Source organism: Oncorhynchus keta, unplaced genomic scaffold (genome assembly GCF_023373465.1).
Source record: "Oncorhynchus keta strain PuntledgeMale-10-30-2019 unplaced genomic scaffold, Oket_V2 Un_scaffold_5444_pilon_pilon, whole genome shotgun sequence".
NCBI classification, from domain to species: Eukaryota; Metazoa; Chordata; class Actinopteri; order Salmoniformes; family Salmonidae; genus Oncorhynchus; species Oncorhynchus keta.
This window is the reverse complement of record NW_026290960.1, coordinates 536,165-550,888: the sequence shown is the minus strand read 5'-3', so window position 1 is coordinate 550,888 and position 14,724 is coordinate 536,165. Positions and strand designations below refer to the sequence as shown.

Below are 14,724 nucleotides of genomic sequence, written 5' to 3'. Positions count from 1 at the left end.
GAGAGCCATTCTGAAGTGTCTTAGTGAGTACTGCTTCCTCCTAATTCAGCTGGAACCCCAGGACCTCTGCTTTGCTAGCACAGGTGAGAGCCATTCTGAAGTGTCTTAGTGGGGACACTTCATGCTGAGGAGGAAGTTTCACACATCCCCATATGCTGCATTCACCCCTCAAACTTACTCAAAACACACTTAGAGAAACGGGTTAGAGACGTTTTCTCTGCTTCTGTGCTGGAGGAGTCTCTCTTTTACAACTTGTATTAAACCAGATTGATTCTGATTGACTTCATCTGCTCTTCTCTTTTATTCACCTCAGACATCTCTATTATTACAGCCATTTCGGAGGAAGTGAGGAATAATGACTGCTGGCGTGTGCTGTTTCTGATCTAAACAGCATGATTGGCCACAAAAACTAACAAGGAGCAGTAATCGTCTTGACACCTCTGAATATAAAACTACCTACAAGCAGTACTTGTCCTAACACCTCTGCATACAATAGACCAAATCATGTCTGACTTTCTGACAACAACCATGGATGAACTGTGTCATCTTGAGGAATAGAGTTGGTCTACTGTTCAACAACCAGAGATGGGGTCAGGATCGGAGCCCTCGACATGTGTGATGCATCCCCCGTCATTGGCTCTATGGTATAGTTGGCAGTGACAGAGTTAGGACAGAGTTCATGGAAGGTTCTATGTTCTCTGGGCAGGTTTGGCAATCAGCTGCCTCTCTCTCTCCAGCTCCTTCTCTCTCTGTTGTTCTTTCTCCATCGCCTCCTTCTGTCTCTGCTGCTGCAGTTTCAACGCTCTTTTCTGGAGACAGAGAGACAAATTGTTGAAAAAAACATTTCATCACAGTTTCCCATTCAATTCAATGTCAGTCATTTCAAATTTAAGTTTACATTTAAAACAACCATTTCTTATCAACTGCTACCATAGAAAATGAGAGAATGCATGGAGGAGGTGGAGGAGAAATTATGTGGTGAGCAATAGCTAAGCAACAATAGTCCATTATGGGGGGAAAAAGAAACATTCACCCACCTTTAGTTTAGTTGTCTTCTCGTGCAGCATGATCATGTCTTTACGTATGTTCACCAGTTTACCGTGATAAAACTTGGCTTCTGTGAACTGAAACAAACATCCATCAGTCCTACAGGGAGCAGGACAGGTGGACAATGAAAGAATTCTCTTCAGATGCTATGTATGTTTGAAACAACAGACAGCGCGACAGACAGCGCGACAGACAGCGCGACAGACAGCGCGACAGACAGAGACGTACCAGTGAGTTTAGATCCAGTAGGGAGTTGCACTCTCTGAATTTGGTGACTTCTTGGTCCAGTGTGTCCAGCAGGATGACTTGGTTTTGACTGGTCAAGAGGAAAGGAGAGGAACATAAGAGCCACAAACACATGACAGTCACACACCACAACACCTGTAACAGGAACAGAGAATACTAACTAACTTGTAAAGTAGAATCTAATTCAGACGTGATCTGTGAATTATCATTATCCTCCTAATAAACTAAAAGTGAAAGATGAAACTGGACTAGAGGAAAAAAGAAGTGCATCCCAAATGGCACCCTATTCCCTTCATATTGCACTACCCTATGGGCCCTGGTCAAAAATAGTGCACCTTAAAGGAAATACAGTTCTGTTTGGGATGCAACCCAAGGGTTTGTTTTAATGTCTGATGTGATTTGAATACTAACTTAAGTTCCAACAGAGCCTGTTTGGAGCTGTAGAGGTCAGGCAGGTAATGAGAGAGCAGGCCTTCTGTCAGTTTCTCTATGGCCTTTCTGTCCACTACAATGGGCTCTTCAATAGGGACTGATTTCTCTGCAGGCTGGGAGTCCTCTGTAGGCCGAGAGTCCTGGGGAGTCAGGCTGAATTCTGAGGGGCAATAACAAACACACTGACAATTCTAACCGGTCATATGTAGAAAGACCAGTCCCACTCCCTTCAGTCTGACCTCATGTCAGGGTAGGTCCATGGCCCTAGACTTTTTGGGGCTTTTTTGGGACAGGTCTTGGAGGTGGCAGGTAGCCTAGCGGTTAAGAGTGTTGGGCCAGTAACCAAAAGGTCTCTAGTTCGAATCAACGTGTTAAAAACGGGTTAAAAACCCTAATTGCTCTTAACCCTAATTGCTCCAGGGCCGCCGTTGATAATGGCAGACCCTGACCGTGATCTCACACTCAGAGTATCTCAGGGAGAGGGGGATATACAAAGATGTACAAAGAACACATTTCCAATTCCAATAAGACAAATATAAGGTAAGCATACACCAAATTATTTTATTATTATAATAAACATCTTTGGACCAAAAACTAGTGCAAAGCCTGCCAGTGGAAAAGCACTGAAAAGTGACTGATTCACACTCTGGGTTAGACACGAACCGTACTGTCCTGGCTCCAATATTTCATTTTCACAATGTCTTGTCCAGCATGGTTTCAGAAACTCTTGTGAATATGTGACCAGGCCAGCCCAGTACTTCTCAACTTGGTTCAGTTTGGTTCTGTAGTCCAAATCAGGCATAAGGGTCTGATTCAGAGTTGAGATAAGCATGTGCAACTCATTACTAGTTACCGTAGCTGCCAGTGTTCTGAGGAGGGTCACGCTGAGACGAGGAACTCTCATCTGCCCTCCCCTCTGTCTCCATGTTGTTCGTCACTGTCTGATTCTACAGCCTAAAGAAAGCAAGCAGCAGCGGCACAATTAGCCATGTTTAGAGGTGTGTCTGGTGTTTCCAGATTCCTACGAAATAGGACCTATACTTACTTACAATATCAGTGAAATAGTTTTCCTTCCAAGAAAATTGTAATTAAGTATGTCAACAAAGCTTTTCTGTGTTGGGATGGTGTGGGCGTATACTGGTTATTAAAAATATTAATGCAAGTGGACTGCTGATTGTCCAGCTCATCCTCTTCTAGACCACTGATTGGCCAGCTCATCCCTCTGAGGAGTATAACATCACACTACATGACAAAATAGCAAGCATTTAAAAAAAGTTTAAGATGGGTTTTTTATTTTATGCAAATACAAGTATAGGATGAGTCAACAACATTATTTGGGTAGGAGTTAACACAATATGAACTTTTAAAAGTTAACTTGTTTTTTTTTTAAATGGTGCCCCACCACTGCTAAATTAATATAAGGGAAACACTGGATATGATAGCCACTTGGACCCTTGAACCTACTGAGGGTTTGCAAACCCACTTCCTCTTGGAAAAAGTGTGCAGACTTTTATTCCAGCCCTGCTCTAAAACGCCTGATTCAGCTGATCAAAGGTGATTAGTAGATGCAGGTGTGTTACAGTAGGGCTGGAGCAAATGCCTGAAAAGCCAGTAGCTATCCAGGGGAGGATTGGAAAGCCCTGGCTGAATGTCCTTTGTAAATGAATGCTTGACTCAGACAACACAACCAGGTATCAATCAAATAGTAGCTAGCTAGTTTGATATCAGCACGTCTAGGAGAGTGCTATGGTGCCTGGCTATGTTAGCTAGCTATGTCATTCTAAATTAATCTAGAAATGCTGTCTACTCTACAGTTAGCTAAGGCAGCAAAACACATTCAAGTCATTCCAAATGGAGGCAATCATGTTATATTGTAAAATATACAGATCATTTTGAACACTTTACCTTTGAAATGAGCTCTCCATCAAGAATGGCAACGTCTGGAAAACATCATGTGACAGACAGGGCGTCACTCATGTGACTGTTTGAACTTCCTGTTTGAACGAATTTAGCTTGATTACTTGTTTCTCAAACTATTAACAGTGCGATGTTGATGTTAGAGAAATGGTTTTGAATACAATCACAGTGAGGAAATGGTCTCCCCTAGAAAAGGCTGACGATCGGTAATTTTAGCGCTAATGTTGTAAGAGGAATGTGATGTTTTCAGCTCAGTTAAAAACAGAAATCGAGTCTCCGAGCTCGCTTGGATAACCAATCAAGCCTCTCCCTCTTCTGTCAATGGTGAATCGATTTGTTGGACCGGCTAGTTGTTGCCAGACATAGTGTAGTCAACAAGATGTTTTCAACGTTAATTTCTTTAATGACAACGAGGAATTTGCATGCAGACAACTAGCAAGCTATTTTGATTCAGCCGAGTGTGGAGTCATTGTGTGCTTTTCTGTTGGAGGTGCTGTTATCCCCAATTGAATCATTAGAATTCTCTGAAATGGAATAGTTATCGTTTTCAGTGCATGAAATATTGAATATGTAGGCTACCTTAAATCAATGTCCACCTCGGAATATTCTGTTACACGGAGGATCGAAACATACTTACAAATGTCAACCTGTTGTGCAGTTAGATATTACATTTAAAAAAAAAAAATCAAGTATCTTTCTTCTACTGTGTCGTTTTAACAGACACTGGGTGTGTTCTAAGTAACGATAGGACGTTTTTTCTTTCTGCTAGTGATGAATGATTTCCACGTTTCAGGTGTGTCAACACCGATGTAACGTTACAGCCACAACCTCTGATTCACTTTATAAGACGGTGACATTGGAGAGAAGCACACCAAGCTCGGACCGGCATTATTGAAAGTTAACAGCTCCTGAACTGTCAACAATTGGCATTAATGATGTCAGGTGGTGCGAGCTTCATGAGCAAGGTGCGGTCCGCCTTTAGGAAGGAGCCTGAGGACTGGGACCTGAGCGACACGGTCCCCTTTGACCTCTCTGGGGACGAGCTCGCGGAGGATGAGGCGCCCAAGTTCAACAAACTCAAAGTGGTGGTTTCCGGTGAGATGGAGGACTACGCAGCAGGGGCACCGTCGAACGGCGTCTCGGTGAACACAGTGGTGGTGGTGGATGATGACGACTCGCTGCTGGACTCGTCCTCGGGGAGTTTGGGGAGCACCGGTGTCAACATGGACCGGTCGCAGTGTGAGAGCTGCACGAGGAAGAGAGAGGGGGTTAAACGGAGGAGAGTGATGAAGAAGTTGGCGTGTGCCTCTGTGTTGTATTTCCTCTTCATGATTGGAGAACTGATAGGTGAGCAAACAAAACACACTACACTAGTCTGTTACAGTACTGACTACAGACTCTCATTATACACTGTTAGTACTGTGAGGTTAAAGCTGTGGCCTTCAAGTTCCAATCAAATCAATTTGGTATGATGTTTGGAGTATTGACTTCCAAGTTCCAATCTGAAGTGGCCTGAGTAGACCTACTCACGAGCTAGAGCACACCTGATTCCACTAACCAACTAATCATCAACACCTTTTATTAGATGAATTAAGTGTTTAGTGATGGGCTGAAACTGAAGCCTGCACAGTGTACGCTCTCCAGGACCAGGGCTGGGGACAGCTGTAGACTACTCAGTTAGTTTCTTTTCAGATCCTACATCTCCCACATCAACGTTGTGATTGGATCTGTAGTCTTAGTCGGGCATACCTGTCCCCCCTCATACCTGGCCCCAGGTGAAGAGTGGAGGAATGCTCAACACATGGTGATATTAGCATACATGCATCTGTACAATCACCTGCTGCTATAACAATTCACACACACACACCTAAGATGAGAAATGTAATGTGTTTGATTATGTTCTGAAAAATGCCAGTTTTGAATGAACTAACAGCTGTCTATGTAGCCTAATGTATTAGCAGGTTATAATGTAGGTCATGGATAGGCAACTTTGATGGGGTGGGGCCACAATCTGAACTCATCATGAGGGGCAGCAGTGGCTCTCAGGTCTACGTACCCAGTTCCATCCATACCCACATGTGCAGTCATAGGCCCTAGCCTTTTGGGGGCCCTAAGTGAAAATGTGTTGCCGATAATGTATTTGTAATGTCTCTAGGTGGTTATGTAGCTAACAGTCTGGCCATAATGACTGATGCTCTCCACATGTTAACTGACCTGATTGGGATAGTGGTGTCTCTGCTGGCACTGTGGCTTTCTGCTAAACCACCCACCAACAGATTCACCTTCGGACTGCATCGCCTAGGTACATTACTATTACTCCTCTTGTTCCATAAACACAACTTTCTAGATGTATCTTAATTTTGAGATGGAATGTGAGGTCAGCAGTGTTTTGATCTTGTATCCTGTTTCACTCCTCAGACTGTGTAAGGAAAGTGACTTTGTGATTGAGAAGCTCAGAGGTTACTACTGTTTCAGAGCCTCCTGTTTTAATAGATGCAGACAGTAAACTGTTAACATATTACATTCAGATGTCCAGTATAAACGTGTCGGTACATTATTTGGTCTGTGTCTCTACCCCCCATAGAGGTGGTCTCAGCCGGTATCAGTGTGTTACTCATCTACATCCTAACGGGGGTGTTGTTGAACGAGGCGGTGCAGAGAACTGTCAGTCAGGACTTTGAAATCAACGGAGATGCCATGCTCATCACTGCAGCTGTGGGGGTGGCTGTCAACCTAGTGTGAGTAGCTGAGTACACACACCTGCATGCACACGCATGCATTGTCTCACACAGAGAGAGCAGTCATTATGCACCAGAACACTCATCAGCTCATCTGCCCTGACAGTGGGGAGGAGGGAGGGATTCCTGATTCCAGTTAGACTGAATGAATGATAAAGCTTCCTTGTCTCCAGCCAAGGACAGCAGTGTGTCTGGCTGTAAAAGATCCAGTCAGTGTATGATGACATGTCATAAACTACTGCAGTCCAAAGGTCTTCTCGTCTCCACTCCACACTACTGGAGCTAAATTACTTTTCTATTGTGTGACTCACTTGTTTAGAGCGTGGCGTGTGTAGAGTGTTGTTGATAAGTGCGGTGTGTAGTGTTGATGAGCGCGTAGTGTGATAAGCATGGCGTGTGTAGATAAGCGTGTAGTGTGTACAGTCGTGGCCAAAAGTTGAATGACACAAATATTAATTTTCACAGTCTGCTGCCTCAGTTTGTATGATAGCAATTTGCATACAATCCAGAATGTTATGAGTGATCAGATGAATTGCAAAGTCTCTCTTTGCCATGCAAATGAACTAAATCCCCAAAAAACATTTCCACTGCATTTCAGCCCTGTCACAAAAGGACCAGTTGACATGTCAGTGATTCTCTTGTTAACACAGATGTGAGTGTTGACGAGGACAAGGCTGGAGATCACTCTGTCATGCTGATTGAGTTCGAATAACAGACTGGAAGCTTCAAAAGGAGGGTGGTGCTTGGAATCATTGTTCTTCCTCTGTCAATCATGGTTACCTGCAAGGAAACACGTGCGGTCATCATTGATTTGCACAAAAAGGGCTTCACAGGCAAGGATATTGCTGCCAGTAAGATTGCACCTAATTCAACCATTTATCGGCTCATCAAGAACTTCAAGGAGAGCGGTTCAATTGTTGTGCAGAAGGCTTCAGGCGCCCAAGAAGTCCAGAAAGCACCAGGACCAGGACTCCTGAAGTTGATTCAGCTGCGGGATCGGGGCACCACCAGTACAGAGCTTGCTCAGGAATGGCAGCAGGCAGGTGTGAGTGCATCTGCACGCACAGTGAGGCGAAGACTTTTGGAGGATGGCCTGGTGTCAAGAAGAGCAGCAAAGAAGCCACTTCTCTCCAGGAAAAACATCAGGGACAGACTGATATTCTGCAAAAAGTACATGGATTGGACTGCTGAGGATTGGGTTAACGTCATTTTCTCTGAATCCCCCTTCCCGATTGTTTGGGGCATCTGGAAAAAAGCTTGTCCGGAGAAGACGAGGTGAGTGCTACCATCAGACCTGTGTCATGCCAACAGTAAAGCTTCCTGAGACTATTCATGTGTGGGGTTGATTCTCAGCCAAGGGAGTGGGCTCACTCACAATTCTGCCTAGAACACAGCCATGAATAAAGAATGGTACCAGCACATCCTCCGAGAGCAACTTCTCCCAACCATCCAGGAACAGTTTTGTGACAAACAATGCCTTTTCCAGCATGATGGAGCACCTTGCCATAAGGCAAAAGTGATAACTAAGTGGCTCGGGGAACAAAACATCAATATTTTGGGTCCATGGCCAGGAAACTCCCCAGACCTTAATCCCATTGAATTTGTGGTCAATCCTCAAGAGGTGGGTGGACAAACAAAAACCCACAAATTCTGACAAACTCCAAGCATTGATTATGCAAGAATGGGCTGCCATCAGTGGCCCAGAAGTTAATTGACAGCATGCCAGGACTCTTTGCATCAACTTCATGTAATTGTCAATAAAAGCCTTTGACACATATGAAATGCTTGTAATTATACTTCAGTATTCCATAGTAACGTCTGACAAAAATATCTAAAGACACTGAAGCAGCAAAATTTGTGGAAATTAATATTTGTGTCATTCTCAAGTTTTGGTCACGACTGTAGTGTGATAAGCGTGGCGTGTTGATGAACGTGTCGTGTGCTGAATGCAATCAGGCTTTAAGTCTGGCCACAGCTCTTTTTCAGTAACAATGAAGGTTTTAAATGACATCCACTTCTCTTGATAAGAAGTTACATTGTGTGTCTAATAATTTGTCGAAGGAATTTGACACCGTGGAACATGTTGTTTTGGAGTTACTGGTCATGCTCTAGATTGGTTTATAAATTACCTATCAAATTGTACACAATGTGTAATGGTGGATGGTTGTTCATAGAGTTGTGCTCAGGTGTTCCACAAGGGTCTACCTTTGGGCTCACTGTTCATTTTGTAAATGAACAACATTGGGGATCATATTGAAACAGCGGATGCTCATTTTTATGCAGATGATACTGTTCTTTATTCAAGTGGTTGTAGTGTATATTTAGCTTTTGAGAATGCCTGAAGAGCATGTAACATCATACAACAGAATCTGTATGATTTTAAAGCTGGTTCTGAATCCGGGTAAAACAAAATGGATGGTATTTTCAAATGCCAGGCATGTTACCAATCATGTCATTGCTACATTGGCTGGACATACTATAGAGCAAGTCAGTGTACAAATGTGTGGGATGGTGACAAGCTGAGCTTCACTGTTCATGTGGAGAACTTGATAAGGAAGTTCAAGCTGAGAATGTTTTTATTACCGGCATAAGTCTTGTTTTTCTTTGGAGGCCAGAAGGGAGCTGGTACGATGTACATTAATGCCGGTTTTAGATTTGAGTGGTGTTCTATATATGCAGGCCTCAACCACTACCCTGAGAGCACTTGATTCAGTATATCATGTGGTCCTCAGGTTCCTTACAAATCAAAAACGTCTAACACATTGATCTCAACAGTGGTGTTGGCTGGTCGTCATTGACCTTGCGTAGGCTTAAACACTGGTATACACTAATTTATGAGGCCATACTGGGTAAAATGCCACTTTTTTATCATGTCAGTAAATAAATATAAATTACGGTCCCATTCGCTTTTAACAGTACCAAGAATTAGAACCGGTCATGGTAGAAATAGTTTTAGCTACTCAGCTCCGTGGTCCTGACTCTCTCTCCTAAACATTTGATCTAGTCATGTTGGTGGAGTTTCAACACCTGTTCCATGTAAATATCAGTGTAATTGTTTAGGACAGCTGTTTTTAGTCATTATTTTTATTTTTACATAATATCATTGTACTGTGTGTGTGTGTGTGTTTGTGTATAGGTTTGTTTTAATGTAGTGTTAGTGTATGCAAGTTGTCTGAAATGTTGTTCCCCCTGCTGCTATTGGACCAGGTCTCTCTTTAAAAGATGTTAACTCAATGAGGAAAAACCTGTATGAATAAAGGTTTTTAAAAAATGTTGCGTGCCGTGTGTAAAGTGTAGATGATTGATAGTGTAGCCTCAATCATGTATAGTAATGATTAAACGTAGTAGTATATAAACGGCCACCAGAAGTTAAACTGATCTCTCTCTCTCTCCTCTCTCTCTCATAATTATTTATATAGTATGGGTTTCCTCCTGAACCAGACAGGTAACGGTCACCTCCACTCCCACGGGGGTCATGGTCACTCACACGGGGTTCCCCCTCCACCCTCACACGGCCACAGTCACGATGGACCCCCAGCCCAGGGGCCCCAGGGCAGCCTGGCGGTCAGGGCAGCCTTCATCCATGCACTGGGAGACCTGGTCCAGAGTATAGGGGTCCTCATAGCTGCCTACATCGTACGCTTCAAGGTAGGCTGCAACGTCTGACCTGGGAGCAGGAACTGTTTAATGTTGAAGGGCTGAATGGGATGGTTTAAGGGCTTGCTTGGTCGGGTCAGGGTTGTGTTCATTAGTCCATGCAATGGTAAACGCACATTTAGTTTCTTATTGCAGGGTTTCCCAAACTCTGTGCTGGGGCCCCCCTTGGGAGCATGTTTTGTACCTACGGTCCTGGGGCCCCCCTTGGGAGCACGTTTTGTACCTACGGGCCTGGGGCCCCCCTTGGGAGCACGTTTTGTACCTACGGGCCTGGGGCCCCTCTTGGGAGCACGTTTTGTACCTACGGGCCTGGGGCCCCCCTTGGGAGCACGTTTTGTACCTATGGGCCTGGGGCCCCCCTTGGGAGCACGTTTTGTACCTACGGGCCTGGGGCCCCCCTTGGGAGCACGTTTTGTACCTACGGGCCTGGGGCCCCCCTTGGGAGCACGTTTTGTACCTACGGGCCTGGGGCCCCCCTTGGGAGCACGTTTTGTACCTACGGGCCTGGGGCCCCCCTTGGGAGCACGTTTTGTACCTACGGGCCTGGGGCCCCCCTTTGGGAGCATGTTTTGTACCTACGGGCCTGGGGCCCCCCTTTGGGAGCACGTTTTGTACCTACGGGCCTGGGGCCCCCCTTTGGGAGCACGTTTTGTACCTACGGGCCTGGGGCCCCCCTTGGGAGCACGTTTTGGTTTTGTACAACTGATTCAAATCATCAAAGCTTGATGAGGAGTTGGTTATTTGAATCAGCTGTGTCGTGCTACGGCAAAATCCTAAACCTGTACCCAGGGGGAGCCCTAGGACCGAGTTTGGGAAACGCTGCCTTATTGGACGAGTCCACATAGAAAGGAACTGTTTGTCTGTTTCCTTCAGTTTGAGCCTAAAGACCAAGCTGTTAGATTGACCTGACCATTGCCCCCCAGCCAGAGTACAAGCTGGCGGACCCCATCTGTACCTACATCTTCTCTATCCTGGTGCTATTCACAACGATACGCATCATACGAGACACGGGAGTCATCATCCTCGAGGGTGAGACCACGGCTACACATATTACAGTTCATATATTAGCCCAGTGTTTCCCTCCTCCAGTCCCCCCAACAGCAAATATTGTTGTAGCCCCGGACAAACTCACCTGATTCAACTCATTGAGGGGATGATGATTAGTTGAATCAGGTGTTTGTCTGGAGCTACAACAAAACTGGAGTTGGGAACCAGTGTATTAACCTGTGTACTGTATGTGATTTAGATCAGTGGTTCTCAGTCCTGGTCTTGGGGGCATAAAGGGGGGCACATTTTAGTTTATCAAGCCTTTGGTTTGCTAGGACCCTTTGTGTCCCCAGTATCAGGAATAGGAACTGCTGCTCTAGATCAATCCATAATGTCCTGGAGGGACAGAGATAAACTGCATATTTTTGCTCTTTGTTAACCAGACAGATCTATCAGAACAGATGCTTATTCTATTTACTTCCTGTCTGAAACTGCCATGAACTCTAACCATGATTATATAGAGCTGCTTTAATATACAGTCCTGCACCTAAACTTTCAATTGTCTAATCTGGAGCTGTAAAAATGTCCCATAATGTTTAAATAATAGTAGATTGTTCTCATGCTATGAAACTATCAACTTACAGTACATGGCATCAAGACTCGTTAGAGAGAAACAATGTTAACGTTCTGAGTTTCATGAAACTGAAAGTGTGTGTTGCTGTTAGGGGCACCCAGGCATGTGGACGTTCAGCGAATCAGAGAAGACCTTCTGAAGTTGGAGGACGTCCAATCAGTTGACGAGCTCAACGTCTGGGCATTAACCGGCGACAAGACCACCGCCCTCGCACACCTGCGGCTCTGTGAGTGACCTTTGACTTCCTCTCCTTTTGTTAGTTGTGCATGTGACGTTCATTCTGTTGATGGGTTTAGGAACTCTACACTGGTTGTATCTCAATTAGTCTGTGATTTTTATTTAACTAGGCAAGTCAGTTAAGAATAAATTCTTATTTACAATGATGCTGAGCCAATTGTGCGCTGTCCTATGGGACTCTCAATCACAGCTGATTGTGATTCAGCCTGGAATTGAACCAGGGCCTGTAGTGATGCCTCTAGCACTGAGATGCAGTGTCTTAGAACGCTGCGCCACTCGGGAGTCCTGGGGGACTAAAGGGGTGCACATTCTTCACATCCTATGTCCTTGACCCTTCTCAACTGTTGGAATTCCAAGGTCCTTCCCCCTCGGACCTACTTCTCCAATGGATTTTAACAAGGAGGCGTCGAGGATGTGAGGAATCGAGGAAAGATAAATGAAGAGCCAGTGTCCTAACCTATTTCTGTGCATTGTGCTTCTAGCGCCCTCTAGTGCCAGTGCGTGGGAGGACGTGCAGGCCAAGGCCAGACACCTGTTGATCCACACCTACGGCCTGACCAGGTGCACCGTACAGGTCCAGACACACAGAAACAGGGCTACACGCACCTGTACACACTGCCGAGAGTCCACTGCATAGCCTGAATTAAAGACCGTCTGAGGACGTTAAACCAGACTGGTGCCAAAGCGTAGTGAACTGGTCTATGCCATTGCCAGGATATTCGGACTGACAGTCAGATGCACATTTTATTTTTAAAGGACAGCTGATTCCTCCTGGGCTGTTGCAAAGTTTTCTGAAGAGGGGTTGAACAAATCTTAACTTTTCAACAAAAGATCTATAATAATCACCATTAAAGCCTGTAAATGTTTAACATTATTCCTCTTTTTTTGGTGCTTCTATAATTGAACTGTGTTAATGTGTTTGTTTGAGCACTCTATACTTTCACTGTAGGTGTTCTATTGTTCCAGTGGGGTGACAACAGGGAATGTGTCTCTGTGGGCTCATCTCAATTCTATTTCTTTGATTCCTTGCATCCTCTCTTCTTGCCGCATCCTTAACACATCGGAGGAGAAGGTCCGGGGGGAGGAACCTCAGATTCACTGTGTCTGTCATCCTCTCCTCACATGGTAGAACCACTGGGATCTACTCTGACCTGTTAAGGACCAATCCTAACATGAGATATGCACCTGTATATGCACGCCAATGCAAGTTAACTGTGATTATCTGAAGTTAGTCTTGGTCTTGTAGCGGAGAGGCCTGTATCGGTGTTTGACTAGGTTGATATGAGGCTGTGTCTGAAAATGTTACTAGCGGTCCAATCCTTTCTCCCGCTGTCTTTGTTTCCTCAACTCCTCAAAGTTAATTGGCGGAGAGGATCCAAGGTACTAACTACCCTGTGATGACCACCTCCAATGAGCTTTGAGAGGAATTGAGGGGGGGGGGGGGCAACTAGTAACGTTTTCAGGCACAGCCAGAGATGAGGCCCAGGCCGTCTCTAAAAGGTTAATCCATACATCTGATTGTATTATTGATCTGATGATCGTGGCCATATTGCCTTCTCCTTTACTGACCGTGTTGAACCAGTAGACAGAGGATGTGTTTTTATGTGTAGAGTTCTGACCACACTCTTTTTGTTTATCTTACTTGTTTCTTTAACAGTTAACTTATTCTAGCTGAAATCAGGAAACTGACAATGAAACTGACTTTGAATAATGTTTAATACTGTAGTAGGGAAATGCATGACTACTGCTTCTAGTTAATATCAGACAGTTTTATTTGCTTATCAGATTGATTCTGTCAACATTTCAGAAATGCAGTATTATTTCATAACCATTGAGGGCTGTGAGATGCCAATATTGATAATATGCATAATTCAGTCATTGTGTGGGTATATAAATACATTTGGCATTGTGTCTTCAGGTCTTGGTTGGTTCCTTAAACCACTCAGTCTTCCTGTCCAAGCTTATCAACATGTTGGTTGGAACAGACTAAAATGACATTTTCTCTGACTGCAGATCAGTATATATATATGCATTACCTGCCTTGTGTTGCTCTTGTTTGATTTATTTTATGTTAAAAGGTATTTGGTCGATCACATTGTCAGGTTTGGCTCTACAGCAGCACTCACCAGTGTTTCAGTGATTTGCACATTCATTACTTCAACCTGAACACTTAAGGCTCTGCTCCAATATCCACACTTGTGTACTACTACGTAGAACGAAGTATGGATACGTCCCAAATGGCATACTTTAATTGGTAAACTAATATGGGCATGAGAACTTAGACTTCTATTCCCTTAAAATCAGGATGCAGTATTGCCTGTTGATCACATGATCAGCTGTTTGTTTAAATGAGGCATGGTTATCAATCTTTTGAGTCACTTTATCACTAGACTGAGACCTGTGAGTCTCACTCACACTTCCCTTTACTCAACTGGCAGATACATTGACTGGAAACATGTGAATGAAGAACCTGTTACATTTAGAAATAAATATCTTCCTTTGAACACCGACCTAAAGAGTTGTGTTTTTGTTCTGCTTCTAAAGGGGACTAGAGGTATTTAACACTGGATGCTGCTGGTAAACTTCCTTGACTTAGCCATGTGTTGGCTAAAATGACTGTCCAACTTCTTAAATTGGCTGTTAGCCAATATACATTGATCCAAAAAAATAAAGGGAACACTGAAATAACACATCCTAGATCTGAATGAAATATTCTTATTAAATACTTTTTTTCTTTACATAGTTGAATGTGCTGACAACAAAATCACACAAATTATCAATGGATATCAAATTTATCAACCCATGGAGTGACACTCAAAATTAAAGTGG

General features: G+C 44.1%; 2 protein-coding genes and 1 long non-coding RNA gene across 7 annotated transcripts; 1 reads left to right on the top strand and 2 right to left on the bottom strand.

Moving 5' to 3' along the window:
* Nucleotides 1–277: 277 nt before the first annotated feature.
* bloc1s6 (biogenesis of lysosomal organelles complex-1, subunit 6, pallidin) lies at nucleotides 278–3,719 on the bottom strand. 2 transcript variants are annotated; one of them, XM_035768606.2, is made up of 6 exons: nucleotides 3,631–3,719; nucleotides 2,579–2,679; nucleotides 1,705–1,885; nucleotides 1,276–1,363; nucleotides 1,038–1,124; nucleotides 278–809 (listed from the first exon to the last, which is right to left on the bottom strand). In XM_035768606.2, the coding sequence occupies exons 2-6, from the start codon at nucleotides 2,649–2,651 to the stop codon at nucleotides 690–692; spliced, it is 549 nt and encodes a 182-aa protein (XP_035624499.1). In that variant the 5' UTR covers nucleotides 2,652–2,679; nucleotides 3,631–3,719; the 3' UTR covers nucleotides 278–689. The 2 variants fall into 2 exon arrangements, with proteins under 2 accessions (XP_035624499.1, XP_052372772.1); XM_052516812.1 differs by lacking the exon at nucleotides 278–809 and having other exon boundaries at nucleotides 1,038–1,146.
* slc30a4 (solute carrier family 30 member 4) lies at nucleotides 3,279–14,405 on the top strand. 4 transcript variants are annotated; one of them, XM_052516809.1, is made up of 8 exons: nucleotides 3,279–3,416; nucleotides 4,436–4,989; nucleotides 5,798–5,944; nucleotides 6,227–6,380; nucleotides 9,800–10,028; nucleotides 10,961–11,066; nucleotides 11,750–11,884; nucleotides 12,378–14,405. In XM_052516809.1, the coding sequence occupies exons 2-8, from the start codon at nucleotides 4,575–4,577 to the stop codon at nucleotides 12,530–12,532; spliced, it is 1,341 nt and encodes a 446-aa protein (XP_052372769.1). In that variant the 5' UTR covers nucleotides 3,279–3,416; nucleotides 4,436–4,574; the 3' UTR covers nucleotides 12,533–14,405. The 4 variants fall into 4 exon arrangements, 3 of the variants coding, with proteins under 3 accessions (XP_052372769.1, XP_052372770.1, XP_052372771.1); XM_052516810.1 differs by lacking the exon at nucleotides 3,279–3,416 and adding an exon at nucleotides 3,703–3,848; XM_052516811.1 differs by lacking the exon at nucleotides 3,279–3,416 and adding an exon at nucleotides 3,793–4,132.
* On the bottom strand, nucleotides 10,035–10,954 carry LOC127929157 (uncharacterized). Its single transcript, XR_008133473.1, has 3 exons — nucleotides 10,613–10,954; nucleotides 10,417–10,572; nucleotides 10,035–10,377 (listed from the first exon to the last, which is right to left on the bottom strand). It is a non-coding gene; the product is annotated as an uncharacterized LOC127929157 (long non-coding RNA).
* Nucleotides 14,406–14,724: the final 319 nt, after the last annotated feature.